Source organism: Sus scrofa, chromosome 6 (genome assembly GCF_000003025.6).
Source record: "Sus scrofa isolate TJ Tabasco breed Duroc chromosome 6, Sscrofa11.1, whole genome shotgun sequence".
Classification (NCBI taxonomy): Eukaryota; Metazoa; Chordata; class Mammalia; order Artiodactyla; family Suidae; genus Sus; species Sus scrofa.
Window position 1 is genome coordinate 89,796,741 of NC_010448.4, and position 25,822 is coordinate 89,822,562.

General features: G+C 47.5%; 1 protein-coding gene across 1 annotated transcript in view; it reads right to left on the minus strand.

The window, feature by feature from the left end:
• CSMD2 (CUB and Sushi multiple domains 2) overlaps positions 1–25,822 on the minus strand; it is a 646,642-nt gene that overhangs the window by 18,403 nt on the left and 602,417 nt on the right. The window contains 9 exon segments of the mRNA XM_021095859.1: positions 1,251–1,430; positions 2,055–2,166; positions 5,966–6,039; positions 6,380–6,553; positions 9,451–9,624; positions 10,039–10,218; positions 11,722–11,898; positions 16,296–16,478; positions 18,215–18,388. Of these exon segments, the coding sequence (XP_020951518.1) occupies positions 1,251–1,430; positions 2,055–2,166; positions 5,966–6,039; positions 6,380–6,553; positions 9,451–9,624; positions 10,039–10,218; positions 11,722–11,898; positions 16,296–16,478; positions 18,215–18,388 (1,428 nt within the window).

Below are 25,822 nucleotides of genomic sequence, written 5' to 3' on the forward strand. Positions count from 1 at the left end.
GGATGATGAAAGAGTTCGGAAAATGGGTAGCGATGACAGTTGTATACTATTGTGAATGTACTTAGCTATTCAATTGTACACTTAAAAATGGTTAAAATGGTAAATATTATGTTTTGTATATTTTACCACAATAAAAAGTCAAACCAATATACTCCAAGGAAGAAACCTTATATCACTACCATGGGTGAAACACAAATATTTCTTTCCACAAAAGACATTTACAACAATTCATACAATGAAAACACATTATGAAAGTCTAACTCTGATAAAGGCTCTGAACCTGTAGCCTTCTCTTTCTGAGGGGCTGGACAGCAAAACCCTTAAAGGCCTGGATTCTGAGGTTAGACCTGCAGAGTATGAATCTCAGCTCTTTCCCTTTACCAGTGGGTGACCTTAGGCATGTTATTTAACCTCTCAGTGCCTCGGCTTCCTCCTATATTAAATGGGGACATGAATAACATAGGCCTGATAGGATGATTGCAGGGATTAAGGAGTTAGTGCACACGAAGCACTTGGAACAATGTCTGGGATGGATGAGATCAGCACCTGGGAGAGAGAGCTGAATGCCAGCCCAGTGCCGAACGGATCCTTTATCCTTGCTGGATTCTTCACCTAAGACTTGACTCAGATCACCTTCTCCAGGAAGCCTTCCCTGATTCTCCCCTCCCCCTTAGGCTCCATCAGTGCCCTTCCTCCTCATCCCCACAGTATTCAGAGCATCTCTGTGTTCCTGGAGGTACTATTATATCTGATGACAAGTGTGTCATCCCCAGACGAACATGAGCTCCCTGAGGGCAGGGTTTGCTCTTTTACCTCCCCATCCCCATGCCCAGTACTGCATGCACAGTGATGATGCCCTGTAAATAGAGGATAAATGAATGGAGAAGAGGAGGAAGGTCTGGGGCATTCTGGTCACCCCAAGGGATCTGTGAGTGGGCACTGCTTTATCAAGGCTATAATATTCTTCATTCTGGTGGAACAAAGAGCTTTTCTCTGTCTGGTGATTAAGTATAATCCTGGGAGAGTGTTTAAGCTCAGGCAGAAGGTAGCAAGCTACAACCTGGGACGGCTTCGCTCTCTGCCTCTTGGGATTGATGGCTCTGGTTTCCTCTCCTAGACCCAACCCCTCAGAAGTGGGGTGCAGTTTTTGGAAACCACATTTCTTTCTCTTCTTTGGCTATCTTTCACTCAAGGTCAGCTGTGCCCTTGGCCTCCCTCCCTGGAGAGGTTCGTCGAGGGGGCACACTCACCCAGGCAGATGGGCGGTTTGCCTGTCCAGCTGCCATCTGCTTTGCAGGTGCGGTGCTCAGAGCCACCCTTGAGGGAGAAGCCTTCCTGGCAGGAATAGATGAGTGTGTAGCCCATGGAGGGCAAGTCCAGGGCCCCGACGTTGGCGTGGGTGGGTGTCTCTGGCTGTTTGCAGTGGTGAGCTGGACAAGAGGAGAGATTGCTGGGCATGGGGAGATTTGGGTCTCCAGGGGCCTCTCCTCCACTGCCCTGTCTCTCAAAGAAACATCCCTCTCCTTTCCCTCTCGCTTCCCTTTCTTGTCCAGAAACCCCTCCCCGTTCCCCCCACCGCCCCCCCATTCCCACCCCCAACCCAACCCACCCACCCCAGCCCTGATCCGCCCCAGCCTTGATGTCAATATGAGTGGCCACGGTGGAGAGCATGTGGATACCAACTCAGTCACCCTGGGGGAGCCTAAGCCAGCAGCTCTTTTCTGGAAGAGGAGGAATTAGGGTCCAAAGCTTGCAATCTTTCATCTGTAGGACTGGCCTTGTAGTTGTTAGTATTTGCTGCCAGGGGTCAGTTCTTTCTTTTTCTTTGCTAAGGCACAGGAATTGCCTTCAAATACCAAAAAGGCTTGTGTGTGGACATATCTTCTGCAGGGCCCCAAGGGGTCAGGGGTGCAGAGAGACCAATATTGGTCCCAACGAGAAGTTGTGAGCTCCCTGTCCTTCAGAGCATTCAAGCACACCCTGGATGCCCAGCTTGGGGAGACCTTGCGTGGCCAGGAGAAGCTGTCTGGGATGCAGGCGAGCTGGGCACTCACGGACACAGTCGGGCGGGGTTCCGCTCCACGTCAGGTTGGGGAGGCAGGTCCTGGTGGTGGAGCCCTGGAGCAGGTAACCTTTCTGACAACGGAAGAGCACCGTGCTTCCAACCTGTGGTCAGGATGGAAGTTCCCACGGTCACCTTCCATCCAGCGGATGCTTCATACCCATCACTTGGCTGCTTGCTTTCCCACGACCCCCTCCCTCCCACCTTTCTGTCTCTCTGCCTGGTTAAGTCATTTATTCCTTGAGGCAGCTGATGCTATGTCTCTTCTGAGGCCTCACCCAATTCCCTGGGCCAGATCGATGCTCACGTGGGATATATCATACTCTGCTGTGGTGGACGGAGTGCCTGACTCAGAATCAGAAGATCCTGGGTCCGAGTTCTGGCTTCTACATATCCTCACGGGATGCCAGGCTGCACAAAACCTCTACACCTTAGGCTTCCTCTGTAGAGACTTGGGAGGACCATCCCTGCCACGACCACACCAGAATGTTGGGACCCTCAAATGTGATGGTGGATTTCAAAGCATTTTCTAAAATGTGAAGAACTGTGCAAAACAGAATCATACTGGGTGTGTGTCTCTTCCTTCAATGAATCTGTAAATTCTTTCAGGGCGTGTTCCCTACAGAAACCGGGCTGTGTGTTGTAAGCATCTCTTAAGCAGAATTGCCCTCCCTGCATCTCTCCCTCTGCTCCGTTGTTTCCCCACCCTCACCTTCCACAAGCTCTTCCACTGTCTGATTCAACATCCCTGCAACCACCAGCTCCATCTCTCCATCTCCAAACCAGGTGGCACAACACTGCCAAGTTGGCTTCCTAAACTGCATCTCGGCTCATGCTCTTCCCCAGCTCAAAACACTCCTGGGTTTCTCCTCGGAACTCCTTAGATTCCTTTCCACTATGCCACAACGGGAACGCCAATGCTCTAGTCTTTGCAAAATTTATTATGTGATATTTGATGCATAGTAAAGAATATATGCAACAGATATAGACGTCAATCATCATCATAAAAGGATGAGCCCACTATCTCTGGGAGTGGATTCGAACAGTGCAAGGTGAATTTTTTTTTTTTTTTAAAGGCCGCATCTGCATGTGGCATATGGAAGTTCCAGGCTAGGGGTTGAATTGGAGCTGCAGCTGCTGGCCTACGCCACAGCCACAGTCACACCAGATCTGAGCCGCTTCCTTGACTGACACTGCAGCTTGAGACAATGCCAGATCCTCAACCCACTGAGCAAGGCTGGGGATCAAACCCATATCCTCATGGAGACTATGTCGGTTCTTAACCTGCTGAGCCACAGTGGGAACTCCTCACGAGGTGAAACTGAATTTCCACTCCCTTCCTCGGTGCCAACCTGATTGTGTTTTGTACTTCATCACCTCATTCAGCAAATGGCACCTCTCTGCACCCAGCTGTGCAAATCAAAACCCTGAAGTCATCCCTGATTCCTTCCTTTCCTTCAACCCCGCAATCCAATCCGTCACCAAGTCCTCTTGGTTCTGCCTACAACGTACATCCTGACCTCTTCACCTCCCTCCATTTTCGTGGTCACTGCCCTGGCTCAGTCCCACCCTCACCTCTCTCTCCAGATGCTGCAGTAGTGGCCTATTTGTCCAAGAGCTTCCATTCCTAACCTCCTACAACTCATTCTCCCCTCAGGGTCCTGAGTGAGTGTTCAAATAATGGATCAGACTGAATCACCTTATGTGGTTTCCCTTGATACTGAGAATAAAATCCAAGATTCTTATCATGGTCTCAAGGTCCCACATGACCCAGTCCATGCCCTACTTTCTTTTCTTTTTCTTTTTCTTTATTTCTTTATTTTTTTTTAGGGCTGCACCTGCATCATATGGATGTTTCCAGGCAAGGGGCTGAAGCAGCGCTGCAGCTGCCGGCCTACACCACAGCCACAGCAATGCCAGATCTGAGCCGTGTCTGTGACCTACACCACAGCTCACAGCAATGCCGGATCCTTAACCCACTGAGCAAGGTCAGGGATCGAACCTGCATCCTCATGGATACTGGTTGGATTCCTTTCCACTATGCCACAGTGGGATGCCAATGCCCTAAATCTTTCCAAAATTTATTACGTGATATTTGATGCGTAGTAAAGAATATATGGAACAGACACAGATGTCAATCATCATCACAAAATGGGCACCTTAAGTTGAGCCCACTTCTCAGCGTAAGGGCCAGAACACCACTGACACGGTGGTAACTGTCTTCGTGGCCCTCCTGTGCCCTCCAAGTGCAAACCACCATCTTGAATTTTGTGTTTTTCATTTCCTTGCTTAGTGGGAAAACAATTCGATTCCACATGTGTACCTAAATCTCTAAATGATGTTAAGCTCTTCTCGGTCTTAATCTTTCTAGAAATAGCATTCTGCCACCTTTGACCTTCAACACCATGTCTCCAAGATCCACCCACGTGGTGGAGAGCAATGGTTCTTGCCTTGTCACTGCTGTGTGATCCGCCATGGTGGGACCACAGCACGATTTTTCTCATGTGCTGGTAACGTGTACGAGAGCATCTCCGGGGTTGGTTTCTGTGATGACAATTTCTGGGTCCTGGGATGTGATTTAAGTTCACAAGGCAGGGACGGGTTGTTTTTAAACCCAGCCAAGCGCTTCGGCTTTACGTCCTTCTCTCTCGCTACCCTCTGGGCCACCTGGCTGGCCTGCTTTCTAATCCTGAAACCTGCAAGCCCCCCCCGCTGCCCGAGGGCTCTTCCACCCTGGTTGCTGCCTCTGCCAGCTATGCCCACCCAGCTCTGTCCAGGGCTGGCCCTTCTCATCAGGGGCACCACCGTTCTAGTTTAGGAGGCCTCTTCCCTCCCTAAGGGTCCTGAAAGAGCAACCCACCACGTCATGTCCCTTTATGTTATACCGTTTGGAGAGCGTATCGCTTTCAGAAGTGACCTTATTTATTTATTGCCATCAGCCCAGGAGCCCCCTCAGAACAGGCACTCAGGCTGTCTTATTCCCACTATATCCCTAGTGCTTAGAAATACCTCATGGCAGTAAATATTTGTTGAATATAGACTGAGTGGATAAATCACATTTGGGGGCTAGATCCCAGCCTGCCACTTACAGCTCAGTCCCTGAGACTCCCCTGGGCACTTGGTGGGCTCCAGTTCATGCTCCTGCCTGAACACACCCATCTTTTCCTGCTTCCTTCTGTTCAGTGTCCCATCCAGGCTGTCCAAAGCCTTTCCCTCTGAAGCTGATTCTGAGATGTGTCCCTGGAGCCTGGAGCCCACTGGATGGGCCCACTGGGCAGAAGCCTGCCTCCCGTGTGGCACTTGCTGGCTCCTGCCACCCTGTCTGAGCCCCGCGGGGCATGGGTGCCCTGAGGACAGAAAGTCCACCTGCCTCATTCGTTTCTGTGTGTCCGCAAACACCCTGCCCCAACCACATGGGGTTGCTGGGAAGTGGTTGTGGAGCCATGTGTGAGTCTGTTCGTCCACATCTGCTTGTTTTTTAGGTCCGCACCCGAAGCATAAGGAAGTTCCTAAGCCAGGGGTCGAATCAGAGCTGCAGCCACTGGCCTGCGCCACAGCCACAGCAACGCTGAAACCAAGCCACGTCTGCAACATACACTGCAGCTCACAGCAATGCTAGATCCTTAACGCACTGAGTGAGGCCAGAGATCGAACCTGGGCCCTCGTGTACAGTAGTCAGGTTCTTAACCCACTGAGCCACAGTGGATTCTGAGTTGAGCTGGTGGAAATGCCTGCCCATTTCTGAGGGGGCTCCTGTGCCTCCTGGCTTGAAGAAGCACTCCAGCGTCCAAGGTCCCGTCTCCCCTCGCGCTATCCTGAGGAAGGTCCCCGGGTCCTAGGAGACTGACAGTGACAGGGAGGGACAGGAGGCAGAAAGGGCCCCATCTCGGTTGACCTCATTACCTGGTAGCCCTGGGAACTGTTCTGTATCCCAAACTGCGGCATGCCAGGGTCTGCACACATGGTCAGCATCGGGTCTGGATTGCAAAACAAAGAAACAGACCGTGGTCATGGAGGCTGCCGTTGCCCCCGCTCACCCCAAGAAACAGATGGAGGGGAGCACGTGGAGTCATGTCCTGACCTCCCCGCCTTTTGGAATCTCCACCTGAGTCATGGCCTTGGCTGACCAGGTAAGTCCCGGCTGACCAGGTAAGTCCCGGCAGCCCAGGAACTCACGTCCCGTCTAAGGTGCTCAGAGGAGGACTTGCCCCTTTTGCAGATGAGATACTTAAGACAGGGAAGCAAAGTCATCATCTCAGGCCCTCCAAGAAGGATCCCCACCTGCTGGCACACACTCTGCCCCAGGTCACCTCTCACCTATGCAGCTGGGCTGGGTACCACTCCACGTCCCATCTGACTGGCAGAACCTCCGTGGAGAGCCCACCAGCACCAGAGGGGGCTGGCAGGAGAAGGAAATGGACGATCTGTATGAGAAGCCTCGGTCCTCTCTTCTCCCACGGGGTGGGACGCCGGGGTCTCCGCAGAACACAGCTGGGAAGTCGAGGAAGAAAGGCAGGTCCAAGTCGCTTTCTGGAACTCGGTCTGCTCGCCCCCCTCAACCACCCCCGCCAACCATCTCTGGTCTTTGTACTGCTTTCTTCCTGGTTGCGGGGCAGCCCTGGGTGATTACACCTGCCTCCGTGTTGCTGTGTGTTTCTTCTCCCTTCCACATTCAAGTGCTTCTTAATAATCACAGCCGAGTAATGGAGCAACATTACAGGAAGTTTAGAACATGGAGAAAAAAATAAACTATCATCCTGTGACCCAAAACACCTTTTTTTTTTGCATTTTTGTGCTCATTTCCTCCTTGTCTTTGTTTAGGTGTATGGAAACGAGTGCATGGCTGCAAACCCGACGTCCAGGTGCTGTTGACCTTGCTTTGTTCATATGATATTCTATAAACATTATCCATGTTTATGACAGCATTATTGATTATCAGCTACATTAAATTTGCAATGAGATGTTGTATCATGATTGCAGCTTATCATAACCCTCATATTAGGCATTTTCTATTATTATCGTTACACCTGGCTTTTCTTTAACTTGTACTATTTTCTTAGAGGAATTCTCTATGAGTGAACTTACGATCTTTAAAGGTTTGAGTGTGTTCACAGCTCTTAACATACTGCCAAATGTCTTTCCAAAGAGTGTGCATGTGCCCTGCAGTGAATAGTGCCTGGGTGTGTCCATTTCATTTGGTTCATCAGAGAGTGTCATTAAAAATTGGCCATGGAAGGCCAAGTTCCCCAAGACATAACTTGAAGTGTGAAGCACATTCTTCATGCTATGCTATGGTGTGTGTGTGTGTGTGTGTGTGTGTGTGTGTGTGTGTGTGTGTGTGTACACAGGGTCATGAGGTTTATAATCAGATGCAAAATCAAATAGAAGCCTGGCCCTGGAAGCCGGGGAACCTGGATGGACCAATTAGAAGTCAGCTAAAGGCTGAACCAGTCAGAAGTCACCACATCCAGGAAGAGGCAACTCAAAGAATAAGACATACACATGGGTGCAAAGAAAGAGCAGCTCAGTTTTGCTAATAAGCAATGTGATACCAATTAAAATGATGAGATATCTGGAGTTCCCGTGTGGCTCAGCATTGTCACTGCAGCGGTTCAGGTAGCTGCTGTGGCTCGGGTTCTACCCCTGGCCTGGGAACTTCTGCAAGCCTGGTGTGTAGATAAAAAATGAAAAAAAAAAACAAAAAAACAAACAAACAAAAAAAAACAAAAATAAAAAAGAGAGAGAGAGAGAGATTTTTTAAAACTCTTCAGGCTGGTAAATATTAAGAATATTGGCAAAATCTAAATGAGGGTGTGAGTCAAGAAATCTCATCAACTGCTGGGGTGGGGGGAGTGTAAATTGGGACGATCCTTCTAGAAGACAGTCTGGGAACATATATCAAGAAGTATAGTGTACATGCTGGTCAACCCAGCAGCCTCCCTCCTCAAACTTGACCACGAGGGTAAAGAAATACTGTTTTCAAGGCCTTTTACTGCAGAACTGCTTCTAACATGATTACACTGGAGAAACTCAAACCCAAATTCATCTCCAGTAGGAGATTAAGCTGGTTGTGGCATCTGCAAGGAAATTCTTGAAAGCCATTAAAAATGATGATGCATAGACTAGTACTTATTGATTGAACAAGGGGCTGATGGCCTAACAATGAATACAAGTTGTGAACAACATGGCTCCATACTGTTTACCGAAAATTGCATACATACCGCTAAACATGCAAAGCTGCGTGCTAACTGCGTGGAAGTAGAACGACAAGCCTAACTGGTTTTCTCTGGGAGAGAGGATTCGAGTGATTATTTCCTTCTTCTTTGTATTTTCAGATATAGTATGATTTTTTATGATAATCATAATTCATTTTAAAAAACCAATCCAGCTCTTTCTCAAGAAAAGAAGACTCACCCCAGAGACCCGCTACCTTCCTGATGCCTCCCTGGAGAAATGCAAAGGTCTAAGGGGTTAACCACGCACCAAAGGCTGCCTTTCCTGCATTCACGTTTACGGGCCCTCATCTCGGCGGAAATTTCCCAAACTGAAGCAAATTTTCAGAGATCCCCAAGCAGTGTTGTGAGCATGCTGATAGTTTTCGGCAGTGTTAAAATAAAGCCAAGCAGAAAGAAAAAAGTGGTCCTACCGTTTGTCCAAAGCATGGACACTGAGAAAACAATCCAGAGCCTGATTATGGGGCAAGACAAGAATAACTGACCTGGAACTTGCTTCTTTGGGGGACTCGGTATAGAACGAGCCCTGGAATGGACTTGAGGCTCTTTGAGACTTGAGGCTCAATTGAGCCAGGGAGATAGGAAATGACTCTCTTGCCAGAAAGTCACAGGTGCCCCAGAGTCTTTTCTGTGCAAAGTATTTTCCTTGAAGCCAGGCACGTTTCTGGCCCAGCCCCGCCTGCCCCCTCCCATCCCCATCTTTGGGTTCTAACCCATCCAGTTAACAATTTTTCAGGTTAAGAAACTCCTCCCTTGTCTCTGGCTTAACTTCCTTCCACTGTGACGTCACACAGTGACAGGAGTCAGGACTCAACTGAGATAATTCTCATATTCTTCCTTTAAAACCCCTTCGTTGGAGTTCCCTCGTGACTCAGCAGGTTAAAGGAACTGGCATTGTCACTGCTGTGGCTCTGGTTACAGCTGTGGTGCAGGTTCGATCCTTGGCCCGGGAACCCCACAGCCAAAAATTAAATACATGAGTAATAAATAAAACCCCTTCCTTCTGTAATGGTGTCCTTGCCAAAATTTCTCCCTGATTTGGGGTGTCGGGGTGAGGGCTCTCCTTCTGGACCTTCCAGCAGCAGAGCTCAGAAGAGGGTAGGGGTGGGGAGGCAGCAGATGGGTTGCCCTGGAGAACTCCCGTGAACAACTTACGGAAACACTGAGGCAGCTCTCCGGTCCAGGACCCGTTTCCCTCGCAGGTGAGCACGGCAGGCAAGGAGAGCTGGTACCCCTCCAGACAGGCGTACGTCACGCTGGAGCCCCATGTGAAGTCGGACCCCACCACTTTCCCATTGGGGACGAGCTGCGGCGGCTTGCACATGATGGCTGGGAGAGACCAAAGCAGGCTGAGTGCTGGGGCTGTCTGTCCTGGGGACACCAGGGCCGGGTTGCTGGCCCCAATGTCACGGGCCACCCTGTGCTTGCTGGGAGTCTGGGCCAGGTGGGAGGAATCAGGAACGACCCCTCTCACTTGGAGATCTTCTTTTTGCACCTTACTGCCACCCACTCCTCTCTGCAAGGCCCTCTCCTCCAGGTTCAAGACCCAGGACCTTCCCACTCCCTCCCGGCAGAGGTTCAGGGATCAATCCTTACCTTGCACATCCCCACCCCCCGCCCCCGCCCTGCCCCACATAAGATGCGAGGGCTCTGCTTCATCACCCCCTCCCTTCTGGGTGTTCGAGAACCCCGCCTGCCTTTTGTACCTCCCCTGTGTCTGTATCTGCGGGCCCCTAAACACACCTTTGCAGACTGGCTTGGTGCCATTCCACGTCCGGTCCTTGGTGCAGCTCAGCACGGTCACCCTGTGTGACTCCATCATGTAGCCAGGGACGCACTGGTAGGTCACAGTTTTGTTGTATCTGAAGTCATTGCCCAGCCGGAGGCCATTGGCTGGAATCCCAGGGTCCCCACAGTTTATGACTAGGATGAGGAGACAGAGCATCCTTCATTCCCAGCCCAGATGCCCCTTCCACCCAGCAGTCCAACACCACCCCTATCACGCCCTGCACGTGTTCGGGAAGGAAAATGGTCAGATCAAGAATGGCCTGTCTCTTTGTAGGTTTCTAGTAGGGCGCTGTCCATTCTAAGGTCCCTGCAGCCGTTTCCTTGCAAAGCTGGTCTTTGTTCCCTTGTCCCTGCCTGCGCCACACTGATACACTCCAGCAACTTGGGCTGTGAAATCCATCCGTCTTATTTAAAGCACATGCCTTGGAGTTCCCACTATGGCTCAGTGGGCTAAGAACCTGACTAGCATCCATGAGGATGTAGGTTCAATCCCTGGCCTTGCTCAGTGGGTTAAGGATCCGGCATTGCTGCAAACTGCCGTGTAGGGTGCTGTGGCTGTGCTGTATGCTGGAAGCTGCAACTCCAATTTGACCCCTAGCCCTGGAACCTCCATGTGCCATAAAAAATAAAGCCCCCACCTCTGCAACGAAGTACCCGACTTCATAAATGAGGCTGGGGTCCCAGGAGAGGGAGGTTTCCAGGTTGAAAAGCCTAAGAGATGCTAGTGGACCAGATAAGACAATTTGTCTGCTGGGAAGGGCATCTTTCCACCTGCGCTTCTGCCTGGGAAGCCTCTGTGGGGTCTGTGGCCTAGGACCTCTGCAAAGGCCCCACCTATGTTATGGTCTCAGGTGAGGGTGGGGGTTGGTGAGCTCTGGCCTCAGAACAAAAGTGAACTGGACATGGGATTTCAGAGGGAGGACTCTGAAAGGGAGAGTATTGTCAGATTCTTTCATCTGGTCACGTCCCTCCATCGGGGTCCCAGAGTGACTTGCTTTTCAAAGAAAAGGGTCTGCAGCTGCCTTTAGGAGAAGCAAGAAAGGGGAGCTCTGGGGTTACACCACGTTTGGGAGCCAGGCTGGGGTGAGGATCGGTCCACGGGAGAGAGGGAATTAACAAAGACAGCGGATGGCCGCAGCGTTCAAGTGGAAAGAGAATTAGACTGAGTACTGGGGGTTTGCCCTGAAAAAGGAAAAGAAAGCCTAAGGGACTGGTGGAGTCTAAAATAGCATCTATATATGTATACACTGTGTGTGTGTGCGTGCACATATTAATAATATACATATATACTATTAGTGCGTGTGCGTGTGTGTGTGTGTGTGTGTGTGTGTGTGTATTCTCAACCTCTCAGTCTCAGCTGTATTATCTGTAAAGTAGAACTAATAGTGTCTACTTCATGGGGTCCCAGGAAGAATCCAAAGATGTAACGCATGTGAGACAAAGCACTGAACTCAGGGGCTGTCAGGAACCACGTGCTCAGTACCTGGAGGCTATTTGTATGAGTCTTACTCAGGGTCGTGTCCCACCACGCTGGCCAGCCCTCCTAATCGCCCCAGGTCAGCCTCCTTCTTCGGCAGGGAGGAACCTGACGGCCTCGGACACCACTTGCCACAGAGCCCCGGGGACCAGGCTTCTCACCTATGCACTCGGGCTCACTGCCCGTCCAGGTGCCATTGACCGAGCAGTGCCGGCTGAGCAGGCCAGCGGCGTAGTACCCTTCCCGACACTCGTAGACGATGGAGCTGGAGAAAACCAGGCCGTCACTGAACACGACTCGGGCATTGCTTGGAGTCCCGGGGTTCCCACAAGAGATCACTAGGAAGCCGGAAGAACACATTATCCATATGAACAAGGGCAGGCATCCCTGGGGTGGGGGTGGGGGTGGGGGTGGGGGGCTGAGCGCTGCCCAGAGTGCGGACCACGTGCTACATAAGGATCCCTCGGCTTGAAACGCCCCTCATGATGCTTTCATGTCAGATCATCTCACCCTCAGGAGGGGAGGAGAGACCTGTAGGGATTTTTTTCTGATTTCTTAAAAGTGAAGACTCTTATTACCACACTTAAAATTTAAATGATTCCTTAATATCACCAAATATCCAATCGGTGCTTCGTTTCCCTCAACCATCTCTCTCTCTTTTTATAGTTAATTTGTTAGAACCACCACCCAAATAGGGGCTGCATGTGACATTTGGTTGGCGAATCTCTTGGACTCTGAACCCAGAGGTTATTGGATTACCCTCTCCTATAGTTTATCTGTTGCAGAAATTAGGACATTTATCCAGTAGAATTTCCCACTGCCTGGATATACTAACAGCCCCAGGGAGGCCTTGTTCAGCGTGCTCTTTTGTCCCCTGTAGTTTCTGTAGTCAAATTCTACTTTTTGTTTTTTTGCTTTTTGGTCTTTTTAGAGCTGCACCTGAGATATATGGAGGTTCCCAGGCTAGGGGTCGAATCAGAGCTTCAGCGGCTGGCCTACTCCACAGCTACAGCAACACAGGATCCGAGCTGCATCTGCGACCCACACCACAGCTCAAGGCAATGCTGGATCCTTAACCCACTGAGCAAGGCCAGGGATTGAACCCGCATCCTCATGGATACTAGTTGGATTTGTTACCGCCGAGCCACAGTGGGAACTCCCAAGTTCTGCGTTTTGGCAAAGGTACTGCAGGCAGCTTTGCGTCTTTCCTACTGCATCGCATTAGGAGGCACAGAATGTCTAGTTTCCTTATTCATGGAGTTGAGACTGATCAGTGGGTCATAAATTTATGATGCTGATCTGGCATCATAAATTTCCTATGAGTTTTCACTTAATGGTTTTAACAGAAATTGAATATTGTTGACCAGATTTGTTATTTCATTAGGGGATAGAAATGGTGACATTTCCATAATTCTTCCTGCTTTAGCACCCCATTGTCAACTACTTGTTTACTGTGAAATAGAGTTCATGCAGGAAGGATAATGTTTGATTTTTTTTTTTTTTAAAGTCAGACATCAGAATGATGATGAGTTGGTTCCCTAGCAAGCGCCAAAGGGTGACTAACAATCATTTGAATTCATGGATTTAAATTTATTTGCTAGTTGTCACCTGTTGCCACCTCTATTCTTGTTGATGCTCAAATTAACCCATCTTTGGCTAGTGGGAGACCCTTCAAGTTGGCTCCTGAGTTCCTTTGATTCGACCCTGTTATATTTGGTAGATTCCTTGCTGGAGGGACACGATGTTCCATGCTTATCTTGTATATTTCCTGCCCCAGTTATGGAATCAGTCACTTTTCTAAAGATCTCTGGTTCCTTGGAATAGAGAATGGATATAAAAACTACAGTCTGGAACTCCAGAGCCATGAATTCAAATGATTGTTAGTCACCGTCACGTAGGTCACAGATGTGGCTCATATCCAGTGTTCCCAATGGCTGTGGCACAGGCTGGCAGCTGCAGCTCTGATTTGACCCCCTAGCCTGGGAACTTCCATATGCTACAGGTGTGGCACAAAAAGAAAAAAAAAAGTCTACCATTAAAAAAATTATGGTGAAAGAGAAAGACAAATACCATATGATATCACTTATATGTGGAATCTAAAATATGGCACAATGGAACCTTTCCACAGAAAAGAAACTCATGGACTTGGAGAATAGACTTGTAGTTGCCAAGGCGGAGGGGGAGGGAGTGGGATGGATTTGGAGTTTGGGGTTAATAGATGCAGGCTATTGCCTTTGGAATGCATTAGCAATGAGATCCTGCTGTGTAGCCCTGGGAACTCTGTCTAGTCACTTAAGATGGAACATGTAAGTGAGAAAAAACAATGTATACATGTATGTGTAACCGGGTCACCATGCTGTACATTAGAAAAATAAATAAATAAAAGGTAAAAAAAATTATGGTGTAATAAGTGCTATACTTGAAGGAATAAAAGCACTAATAAGGTAACAGTTTAATGGGGCTAAGATAAGAATTGGAGTAGAGCCCCGAAAAGTAAGTGGGAGCTTGTCAAGGGAAGTCACAAAGAGCTATGTACCTGTTGTGCACACACGCACACACACTCATTCAACAAATATTTGCTTCCTAGTCGAAACTCTTAGCCACCCACTTTCTGTTCCCTGAACACTCCTGACATGGTGGCTAACTCCATCCTGGGACCTGAGTGGCAACAAAGGGGACCTGGGCACAGTGGATATTGGAGACTATACTAAATTCTCCCCTTGCCGATACACTCCCCACTATCACAAACCTCTCTTACTATGCCTACAAAGTCCTATCAAAACTAACTGCATCCCCAGAAAGGCAGGACTTTGGAGAGACAAGTGAGAGTGGGCACCGATTCCTTCTATATCACTTCCTGGGAAGGCGTCCCCTGATCATGGGCCAGGGCACCTCCCTCTGCTCTGCAGGGCTACGCCACATCTCAATTTCATGCAGCCCATTCTCTATGGACAAAAACCCACTGCCTTTTATCTCTGTAGCTTCCTTCCTCTGGAATTTTTTCTCTGGTGATTTTTAGTCCTTGTGGGACTTATAATCCATTGATCCTACCACTTTTTCACTGCCTCTTATGCATAAACCCATTCCATCCTTACCCAACTTGGATGCCAAGGTCCCTCACCCTCATTGTTTTGTGTGTACACCCTCATCTCCCCTTTGCCACTTTCTGCCAATGTCTTAATCCCTTAACAAAACCCCGACCTTACGCCTAATGCTTCATCCATCCTGTGCCTGCATCTATAAGCAAAATGTGTTTGAACAAACACCCAGACCAGTGCTGACTACTGTCCCTCTAAGTTAATGGCTCTTAACTTAATGAGGCTTCTGTGCTGCCTGGTAATTCCATCTTTCCCTATTTCCCTATTTCATGCCCACATCTCCTCTGCTAGGTGATGACTTCACACTGCGTCCTTCCCCTTCCAACACTTTCTCACTCAATCTTACTCTTAGTTGTTGAACTGCTTCCTAAGGAGGAGAGTGCTATGCAGGCTGTATTTGAGTGAGAGAGAGAGAGAGAGAGGGAGGGAGGAAGGGAGAGAGAGAGCGACAGCACAATTTGAAGAGCAGCTACAAAAAGACAGACACTGGGGAGACAGATTTTTAAAAAGAGCTTGTTGGGAGTTCCTGTTGTGGCTCAGCAGTAATGAACCCAACTAGTATCCATGAAAACACAGGTTTGATCCCTGGCCTCACTAAGTGGGTTAAGTATCTGGCATTGCCATGAGCTGTGGTGTAGGTGAGTATCTGGCACTGCCGTGAGCTGTGGTATAGGTTGCAGACACTGCTCGGATCTGGCGTTGCTGTGGCTCTGGTGTAGGACGGCGGCTATAGCTTCCATTGGACCCCTAGCCTGGGAACCTCCATATGCCATGGGTGTGGCCCTAAAAAGACAAAATAAATAAATACATAAATATTAAAAATAATAAAAAGTGTGGGGGGTTTTTTGTTTGTTTTTGCTTTTTTTTCCTTTGGAAGTTTAGGAATGTGTGGAAAGATATAATTTTGCCCACTGGGGCTACCTCAGGAAACGTCATGAAGGGCTTATATTACTTTTAAAGGGTTTTTAAAAAATTGGATTTGTATTGTTTTTGCCTTTTTTTTTTTTTTTTTTTGTCTTTTAGGTTGAATCGGGGCTGTAGCTGCCGGCCTACGCCACGGCCACAGCAACTTGGGTTCCGAGTCGAGTCTGTGACCTATGCCACAGCTCAGGGCAACACGGGATCCTTAACTCACTGAGCAAGGCTGGGGATTGAACCTGTGTCCTCATGGATGCTAGTCAGATTTGTTAACCACTGAGCCATGACGGACTCCTGGATTTGTATTTCTTTTGGCACTTTGGATGCTATTTAAACACAGTGTTTTCCCTTAAACGGGAAGCTCCAAGAGGGCAAGGGGTGTCTGTCTCCAGGACTGTTGTGTCTCCAGCACATACTACGTAGTATTAGGCACACAGCTGTTGAATGAAACTATATGGGAAATAAATGAATAAATGCACTAAACTTAGTTTACCCTGGTTTCTTCCCGTCTTAGGTTAGGGTTGGGAGTATGTTTGCCTTTGGATTACGAGTGAGAATGAATGTGAACCATCTGTTGATGTCTACTATTCACCAGGCCAAGGGTTCAAATGGGGCCCTGGATTTTATCCGTGCCTGTGAGGGCAGGTGCTTCGCGTATGAGCACGGGGGAGGAGCCTGGGCGCAGGCAAGGGGGAAAGAAGAATGGTCGTATGCATTACCTCCACACTCAGGCTGGGTGCCGCTCCACGAGCCGTTGGCTTGACAAGTTCGCTCTGACGATCCCCGGAGCACATGGCCAGCGTCACAGCTGAAGCGCATCAGGCTGCCCGGCGCAAAGCTGTCCCCCAAACGGATGCCGTGGGCTGGGGTGCCAGGGTCACCACAAATTCCCACGCTCGTGCCTATGGACCAGAACCCCCCCGACAGTGTTTATAGCATGGAAGGAAAGGGAAGGGAGGACTGGGAGGGAGAAAGATGCAGGCCACTGCTAAGAGGAGGCAGTGGGCCCTAAGGATGCGGGCAGTGAGACGGATTGTGCGTCTAGCTCAAGTCGCTGGACAGGTGCCTGCCTTAGTCATTAGTCCTCAGCACTCGGTGGTCAAAGAACACAGAAGTCTGAGGTCATGGATGAGTCCCTGGGGGCCACGTGGCAAGGGCAGAAAGAAGGCAGAGGGATGACTCTGTGGGGGACGTCATACCTTCTGTTCTTTGGCCTGTGCCAGTGTGGAGTGTCCCAGCTGGCCTTCTCCCTTTCCCGTCTTCTCCACTAGCAGCCTCTCCCTTCCCAGGTCCACTGTCTTAGGTGCTCAACTTCTCCAGCCTGAACTACATTGAAGGAGCCTCCTAACTAGTGTCCCTTCCTCTTAACCTTTTCCTCTAAGCCCCATGAGGAGATACATTCACACCAAAGAGACTGGACAAAGGCATGTTTGGAAGGGTGTGGGGATGGGAAATGCATGCCTTTCTTCTTTGGAACACTTCTTCCCCTTCGAACGTGCTCGGAAGATGATTCAGGAGGCCTCCGTATGCATGATCCTTGCCTTCCCCATGCCAGTCTCCCTAAGACACTTCCAACAGAAGCCCAAACAGAAAGGAGTCTGGGGCTCGCTTCACAGGCCATAGGAGTCCCAGTATAGTCCTGTCTGGCTCATGACCTGGGCGATTAGTGAGATTAGTAGGCTCACCTCGAAGAAGAGAAATTTGTAGGGGTGCTAATTTATTTGTTTCTGTGGGGACAATACAATTTCCAATGTTTTGTATTGCTATGATATTACAGATGAATTTCTGGACCCTAGGGTGTGGGGGCTTCCGTATTTCCCTGCATTCGCTGTGTTGATAACATCTGTCCCCGTCCCCATAGAGATTAGCAGTTAAAGAAATTCATTCATAGGAAAAGTCCGGGGACTGGTGTGTTAGCACTTTGGGAAGAACTACATTCCACCAGGCAGCGAGGATGCTGGACAAATGGGAGAGGCAGCGATGTAGAAAGGGAAGTAGGCTGGGGCCCAGGAGTCCCCAACAGGGAAGGAGACAATACAGCAGTGGGTTGGGACCTGGGCTGAACCACAGGAAGACTTGGGCTATTCCCGGGACCTCATGGAAATAAGTGTCTGGACATGACTCTGGCCATAGGTGACCTCACAAAGTGTCTCCTCACTAGGTTTGCAATTTCTCTTTTTGTGCTTTTTAGGGCCACAACCATAGCACATGGAAGTTCCTGGGCCAGGAGTTGAACTGGAGCAGCAGCTGCTACTTATGCCACAGCCACAGCAACACCAGGTCCAAGATGAGTCTGCGACCTACACCTCAGCTCACAGCAACAGTGGATTCTTAACCCACTGAGTGTGGCCAGGGATCAAAGCCGCATTCTCATGGATACTAGTCAGGTTCCTAACCCGCTGAGCCACAGTGGGAACTCCCAGTTTTGCAATGTCTTGGAAGTACAGACTTGACCAGAGCTGACTAAAGGGATGAATGGGAGCTCAGACCACCAAGGACTAAAGTCCAGTTGGGACCTCTGATACCTGTGCTCAAAAGGTTGGCCTCCCTCCATCCATCTGTCACACTCACACCTCAGGAGCTCACCCATCTCCATCAGTCAGGTCAGACCCCTCTCCCCGACACCAGGCCCCCGTACCTGAGCAGTGGGGGAGGGAGCCAGTCCAGTGTCCGTCCAGCCCACACATGCGGGTGGCGTTTCCCACCAGAGTCCGTTTGCCCATGCAGCTGTAACGCACGACCGCCCCCACGGTATAGCTGTCCCCCGACATCTGGGAATGGGGCGGGATGCCCGGGTGGCCACAGGACACCACTGTGGGGAAGAGCGAACATCTCAGCGATTCGGTACAGGGATGGGTCATTATCACGGGACACATGCTGGGCTTTTCAGAGCGACAGACAGAGAAGAAGAGAAACCTTCTCCTGGCACACTTCCTGCTGCCACACCCACCAGCATCAGCAAATGATGCTGACCCACCTAGCTGCCTTGTTTCCATGTCTGTGAAATGCACAGCAACACCTGTTGTTTTAAGTGTTAAGTGAGATAATACATGTGAAACTGCTCAGCACATAGCAGGAACACCATCATACGTGTTTCTTCTCTTCCTTGCCTCTTGTGCTCACCTCTGCCTATTTCCTCATGGCCGTAGGACATACTAAGTTGTCTCTTGCAGAAAGGTGGTATGTATAGTGAAACAGAAAGCAGATGCATGATCTGTCATCCTAGAACCATCCATATGTACCGCTGGAGCCAGAATGAGGACCAGTTATTGTCCTTTCCAACTGCATCTTACATCAGTTGTCTCCAGCTTGTCCCCTTTAGTCCCCTTTGCTGAAACACCAGAGTCTGATGGCGGAAACCAGTGATAAGGCTGGAGTCGAGGTGTACAGGCCAGGGCAGAACATACTGTCAATGTCGCTGGCTTTGCCTTCCCAGTGTTCTTGCTACAGGTGGATCCCAGGCTCTTTCACTTACTCAACACATACGCATCGAGCGCCTGTCATGTGCAAGGTGCTGTTTTGTGTTTGGGGAAATCCAGTTCCTACTTTCATGGAACTTTTATTCGAGTGGGGCAGAGCGACCACGGATAAGAAAATAGGTAAATAGGTACTTTTAGGGGGTGCCCTGAAGGAAAATGAAGCTGCATCAGGGAAAGAGTGCTCAGGTGTGGGATGAGGGAGCTGTTTTTGAGTAGGGGGGTCAGGGAAGACCTCCTGAGGAGGTGACATTTGAGCAGCGCATTAGGTGACGTGGAAAGGTCAGCCACGTAAGATCTGGGAGGAGAGCATTCTAGGGGAAGGGGCAGCAAGCGTAAAAGCCCAGAGGTCAGAATGAGCCTGGGGTGTTTGAGGAGTGGCAAGAAGGCCAGGGTTGTTAGAATAGAAGTGAGCAAGGAAAGAAGAGAAGAAGACATGAGTGGAGAGGTTGCTAGGAGCCAGAGCACCGCACAGAATCCGGATTTTAGTGTAAGTGTGAGGGATGCCACTGGAGTGATATGATCCGATTTACATTTTTTTTTTTTTTTTTGGTCTTTTTCTAGGGCCGCACCCACGGCACATGGAGGTTCCCAGGCTAGAGGTCTAATCAGAGCTGTAGCCGCCGGCCTACACCACAGCCACAGCAATGCCAGATCTGAGCCACGTCTGTGACCTACCCCACAGCTCATGGCAATGCCAGGTCCTTGACCCGCTGAGCAAGGCTAGGGATCGAACCTGCAACCTCATTGTTCCTAGTCAGATTCGTTAATCACTGAGCCATGACAGGAACTCCTGATTTACATTTTAACATGATCATTCTGGCTACTGTGTGGAGAACATTCTAAGGGCGAGGCAAGAAAGAGGGGGCTGTGGCAGTAGTTCAAGAAGAGATGATAGTGATTTGGACGGACTGAACTCTGGGGTCTGGTATGCAAGCGAGGAGGATACGTACTCTGGGGACCAAAGGGCTGACTATGTGCAAAGACACGGTTCCCCATTCCAGACAAGCCTGCCACTCCTGCCACGCCCAGGGGCGGAGTCTCTTAGTTCCTTCCTCCTTAAATCTGGGCTGGCCTGTGACTTGCTTTGATCCACAGAATGCAGTGGAATGAGGTTTTAGGAATTCAGAGCTCCGGCTTAAGAGATCTTTTAACTTCCTCTTTTTCTCTAGGAGCTCAGCCTCCAAGGAAAGAAGACCAATCATCCTTCTGGAGAGAGTGGCCAGTGAGTGGGGCCACTTGGAGGAGAACCGACAGCAGCAAGTCCTCAAAGATGTAGGTGGGGCCATTTTGGAGCCTCCAGTCCTAGATGAACCACGTTGGGTGCACATGAGCCAGTCCTGCCGTGATGGTTCACTTTATGTGTCAACTTGGTTAGGCTACAGGATGCCCAGAAGTTTGGTCAAACATTATTCTGGGTGTATCCAGGAGGGTTTCTGAATGAGCCTAACATCTAAATTGGTAGACTGAGTCAAGCAGACTGCCCACCCCCTGTGGTCAGGCCTCATCCAGTCTCTTGAAGGCCTGAATAGGACAAAAATCCTTCCTCTGCCTGTCTTGGAGCTGGGATATTCCAGCTGGGATATTCCTCTGCCCGGGGGCTCAAGTCTGGACTGGAATTCATACCATTGGCTCTCCTACTCCTCAGGCTTTCAAGTTCAGACTGGAGCAATGCCATTAGCTCTCCATCAAGTCTCCAGCTTGCCCAGTGCAGATCTTAGGACTTTCTCAGCTCCTTGATTGTGAGAGCTATTTCCTTATTATATACCTACGTACCTATATCGGTATCTATAAGAGAGTGGGTCATATGATTATAATATACATTATATACCTATATTGAGAAATAGATGGCTCATGGATTCTATAGATACAAATACATTGATATAACTCTTACTTCTCTATATCTATGATAGATAGAGACCTTATTACATATTTATATATACTATCTATCTATAAAATATATGTAAGTAATATATATCCTATTAGTTATTGGTTCTTTTTCTCTGGAGAACCCGGATAACACATCTTCCCTAAATTTCTGATCTTCAGAATCAGGAGAAAACAAACACAGATGCTATTTTAAATTTTGAGATGCTTATTACACAGCAATAAGCAACTGATAGAGTGAATTTCAAGGATTATACTATTTATTCCTTAAGACAATCCTATGAGGTAGGCACCATTTTTTTTTATCTTCACCTTCTTGATAAGGAAAATGAGGCATGGTGAGGCAAAGTAACTTACCCAAGGTCACAGACCTGTTCAACACTAGAATTATTTCTTGGAAACCAGGCAGACTGACTCTAGAAGCCACACTCTTAAATACTAGAATTGACTCTCTCCTGCAGTACTGTTTAATACTACCAATGAATTCTCTCCTTTTGGAAAGAACGGAGCCCCCAATTATAATTTAAATAGTTTTATGACTGTTTACTAGAAATTTCTGGGCTTCTAGAAATTGCCCAATTTTAACTCTCTAATGATTTTTCAAACAAATTCTTTTTTAATGGAAGTTCAACACGCATCCAGAAGAACACAATCATAACGAGTAGTCACAAAGTGAACTACTTATATAACTTAGAGAACTACCACCCAGATCAAGAAAAGAATATCACCAGCACCTCAGAAGCCTCTCTCGCCCTCTACCGATCACGACCTCTCTTCTTCCCTCATCAAATCAAACTATCAGCTTGACTTGGAACACCAGGAATTAGTTTGCCTGCCCTTGAATTTTCTATAAAGTCACATAGTAGATATTCTTTTGTATTGGCTTCTTTCCCTCAACTTCTTTCACTCAGTATGTCTGTGGAGTTCCCGTTGGGGTGCAGTAGAAACAAATCGACTAGTATCCATAAGGATGTGGATCCGATCTCCAGCCTCACTCAGTGGGCCCAGGATCTGGTGTTGCCATGAGCTGTGGTGTAGGCTGACAGTTGCAGCTCCAATTCAGCCCCTAGCCTGGGAACTTCCATATGCCTTGGGTGTGGCCCTAAGAAGCAAAAATTAATAAATAAATAAGAGTAAAAGCTTCCCCCACCACCACCCCGTATGTCTGTGTGTAGCAGTAGTTCATTATCACTGCACTATACCGGGGATTGGTAAATGTTTTTTTTAAGGGTCCAGACAGTAACTATTTTAGGTTTTGAGGCTATGTGTGGTCTCTGTTGTATATTCTTCTGTTTGTTTTTTTGGGTACAATATTTTAAAAATATTAAAAAAAAAAACTTTCTAAGCTCAAAGAGCAATACAATAAATAGGCTGTAGCCTAGATCTGGTGCAGCAGCCAAAGTTTGCTGACCTCTGCTATACAGTATAGTTTGTGTTAGTTATCTATTGCTGTGGAACAAATTGCCCCAACAATAAACATTTATTATTGACCATGGTTTCTATGGTTCAGGAATTTGGGAGAGGCTTAGCAGGTGGTTCTGACTCAGAATTCCTCATGATTAGAGTTCCTCCTATGGTGCAATGAGATCCATAGCATCTCTGTAGCAGTAGGACAGAGGTTCAATCCCTGGCCCAGCACAGGAGGTTAAAGGATCTGGTGTTGCCAACTGCTGCTTGGATCTGATCCCTAGCCCAGGAATTCCCTATGCTGTGGGGTGACCAATAAATAAATAAACAAATAAATAAATTCCTCATGAGATTACAGCCAGGATGTTGACTGTGGGTGCATTTATCTGAAGGCTTGACTGGCTGCCCCCAGAGTGACTGGCCCAATATAGGAGGTATGGGTCACTGAGGCTGTCTTCAAGTTTATGCCACATTTTATTCACCCACTTCCTGTTGATGGCCTTTTGGGTTATTTATAGTTTTGGACTCTTACGAATGATGCTGATAAGACATTTCTCTTCATTTCTTTTGTGTTCACATGTACACACTCATGTGGGCTACCAGTAATGATTTCTGTGACAGCAGTTGGCTATTGTTCTGACGTTCTTATCTGGTTTCAAAATGTTTCTTTGGGGAATTTGAGGGTAGTGTTAAATTATGGTAATACCTCATAACCTCTGAAATTGCAATGCCTGAAATTGTTTTTTTTTTTTTGTTACTGGCTTGATCTAGATTACTTGGGTGTCTGTAAAATGAGCAACTGGAATATACTCTATTGTTTTATTTCCTTCCTGTGGTTTGTTTTAAAGGAGGAAGAAGTCAACAATAATAATGCTTGTGAAAAAAGAAAAAAATGATGACAATACAATTTGGCTGCTGTGGAGAAGGAAAAACAAGAAAAGGACATATGATAACAATAAAGAGAAACTTCTTACATTCAGTGTACATTTGCGTAAAAATCTGGGAGGCGAAGAACAAAGACAAGTTGAAAAGCTTCCACTGCATTTCTCAGTTTGTCAGTATAAAAAAATTAATGTTTTTAGCGCTCAGGCCCATGTCCAAATGGGAATCTCTTAGGCTCATTCCAATTTCTGCAGTGGCTTCCTAGCTGCTAACTGCATATTAAGCTTAAACATGTATATAAAAATAGGCAAGACAGATATTTAGCATTCCTAATAGTAGCAGATTTTCTTGCATTACACAGAATAGATATATATCAGGGGATTGTGAAACAATAAAATGGTAATTAAGCAAAAACCAGTAACACAAATTCATGTTTGGGTGTGGGCTACACTGAGTCCCAGGGCAAAATAAAAAGGACCCCCACACTGGTGCATAAACCCTAAGTAGGAGAGTTGTACTTGTATCTTTTCCAATTTCTCTGGATAGAGGTCCAGGATAGGGATGTCTAGTTCATATGGTAGTTCTGTTTTTAGTTTTTTGAGGAACCTCATACTGGTCTCCACAGCAGTTGCACCAATCTACATTCCCATCAACAGTAAAAGAGGGTTCCCTTTCCCTGCAGCACATGTCAATAGGCAAGATATGGAAGCAACCTAAATGTCTGTTGACAGATGAATGGATAAAGAGGTGGTACATACATACAATGGAATACTAGCCATAAAAGAGAATGAAATAATGCCATTTGCAGCAACATGGATGGACCTAGAGATTATTGTACTAAGTGAAGTAAGTCAAACAGAGAAAGACAAGTGTCATATGATATCACTTATATGTGGAATCTAAAAAAATGGATACAAATGAACTTATTTGCAGAACAGAAACAGACTCATAGACTTTGAAAACAAACTTATGGTTACCAAAGGGGCCAGGCTGGGGAAGGGATGGACTGGGGGTTTGGGATTGGCATATGCACACTGAGGTATATGAAATGGTTGGAACTGCTGTATAGGACAGGGAACTCTACCCAATATTCTGTGATAATCTATAAGGGAAAAGAACCTGAAAAAGAATGTGTGTATATTTAAACAAAACAAAGCAAGCAAACAAAAAAGTTATACTATGTCCAGCCAGTCTCCAGAGCTTCCACTGTTATCTAAAGCATGTTAGCAGAGAAATGGCATATAATGCAGACTCAGATCATGCATTTCCCTTGGTCCCTGCATGAACCCACAAATTAAAGCAATTTGCAGTAATATAGAAGGAGCAGCTGATATTGTCATTGACTCAGCTGACTAAGGGATATGTGGTGGCTACATACCACAACCCTATTCCTGCCACAACACTATTCACAGGTAATCAGATCTTCTAGGAGTGGAAATGCAATTAGTCCACTAAAATAATGTCACAATAATTATGAAACATCAGTGAAAACAGCTTTACTGGGATTCACATGGGATCTAGAAACTTACAGCCAGTAGAAGATCCCCAGGGCTGTTGTTTTTGAAACATTCTCATCAAATCTCAGAGAAAACTTCTATATCTTCCCCCATCAACAAATGAACAGGCAGATGGGATTCTGATGCTAGTGTATCACTTTTCTAGGAATCTTGCTAAAACTCATATTTAGAGTAAGTAATAAACACCTCACACCAGTAAGAATGGCCATCATTAATAAGTCCACAAATAACAAGTGCTGGAGGGGTTGTGGAGAGAAGGGAACACTCCTGCACTGTTCATAGGAATGTAAGCTGGTACAACCACTATGGAGAACAGTATGGAAGTACCTTACATAGAACTACCATATGATCCAGCAATCCCATTCTTGGGCATATACCCAGACAAAACTTTCCTTAAAAAAAGACACATGCACCCGTATGTTCATTGCAGCACTATGTCCATTGACAGATGATTGGATTAGGAAGATTTGGTATATATACACAATGGAATAGTACTCAGACATAAAAAAGAATGAAACAATGCCATTTGCAGCAACATGGATGGAACTAGAGAGTCTCATACTGAGTGAAATAAGTCAGAAAGAGAAAGACAAATACCATATGGTATCACTCATATCTGGTATCTAATATACAGCATAAATGAACCTTTCCACGGAAAAGAAAATCACAGGCTTGGAGAATAGACTTGTGGTTGCCTGGGAGGAAGGAGAGGGAGTGGGAGGGATTGGGAGCTTGGGGTCAACGGATGCAAACTATTGCTCATGGAATGGATTTACAATGAGATCCTGCTGTGTAGCACCGAGAACTATGCCTAGATACTTACAACACGGCACAACAATGGGAGAAAAAATTATGTATACATGTATATGTAACTGGGTCCCCATCCTGTACAGTGGGAAAAAAAAGTGTGTTGGGGGAAATAACAATAAAAAATAAAGTAAGAAAACTAGAGTAAGTGATAAACAGTGCTGTCTTTGAATGGGGCCTGCCTTGGGAAAACCTACTCCAAAAATAACTGGTCTCTTGCTTGGTTTCTATGACCCTAATAACAACATACTGTGGTGGTCTCCATAATTC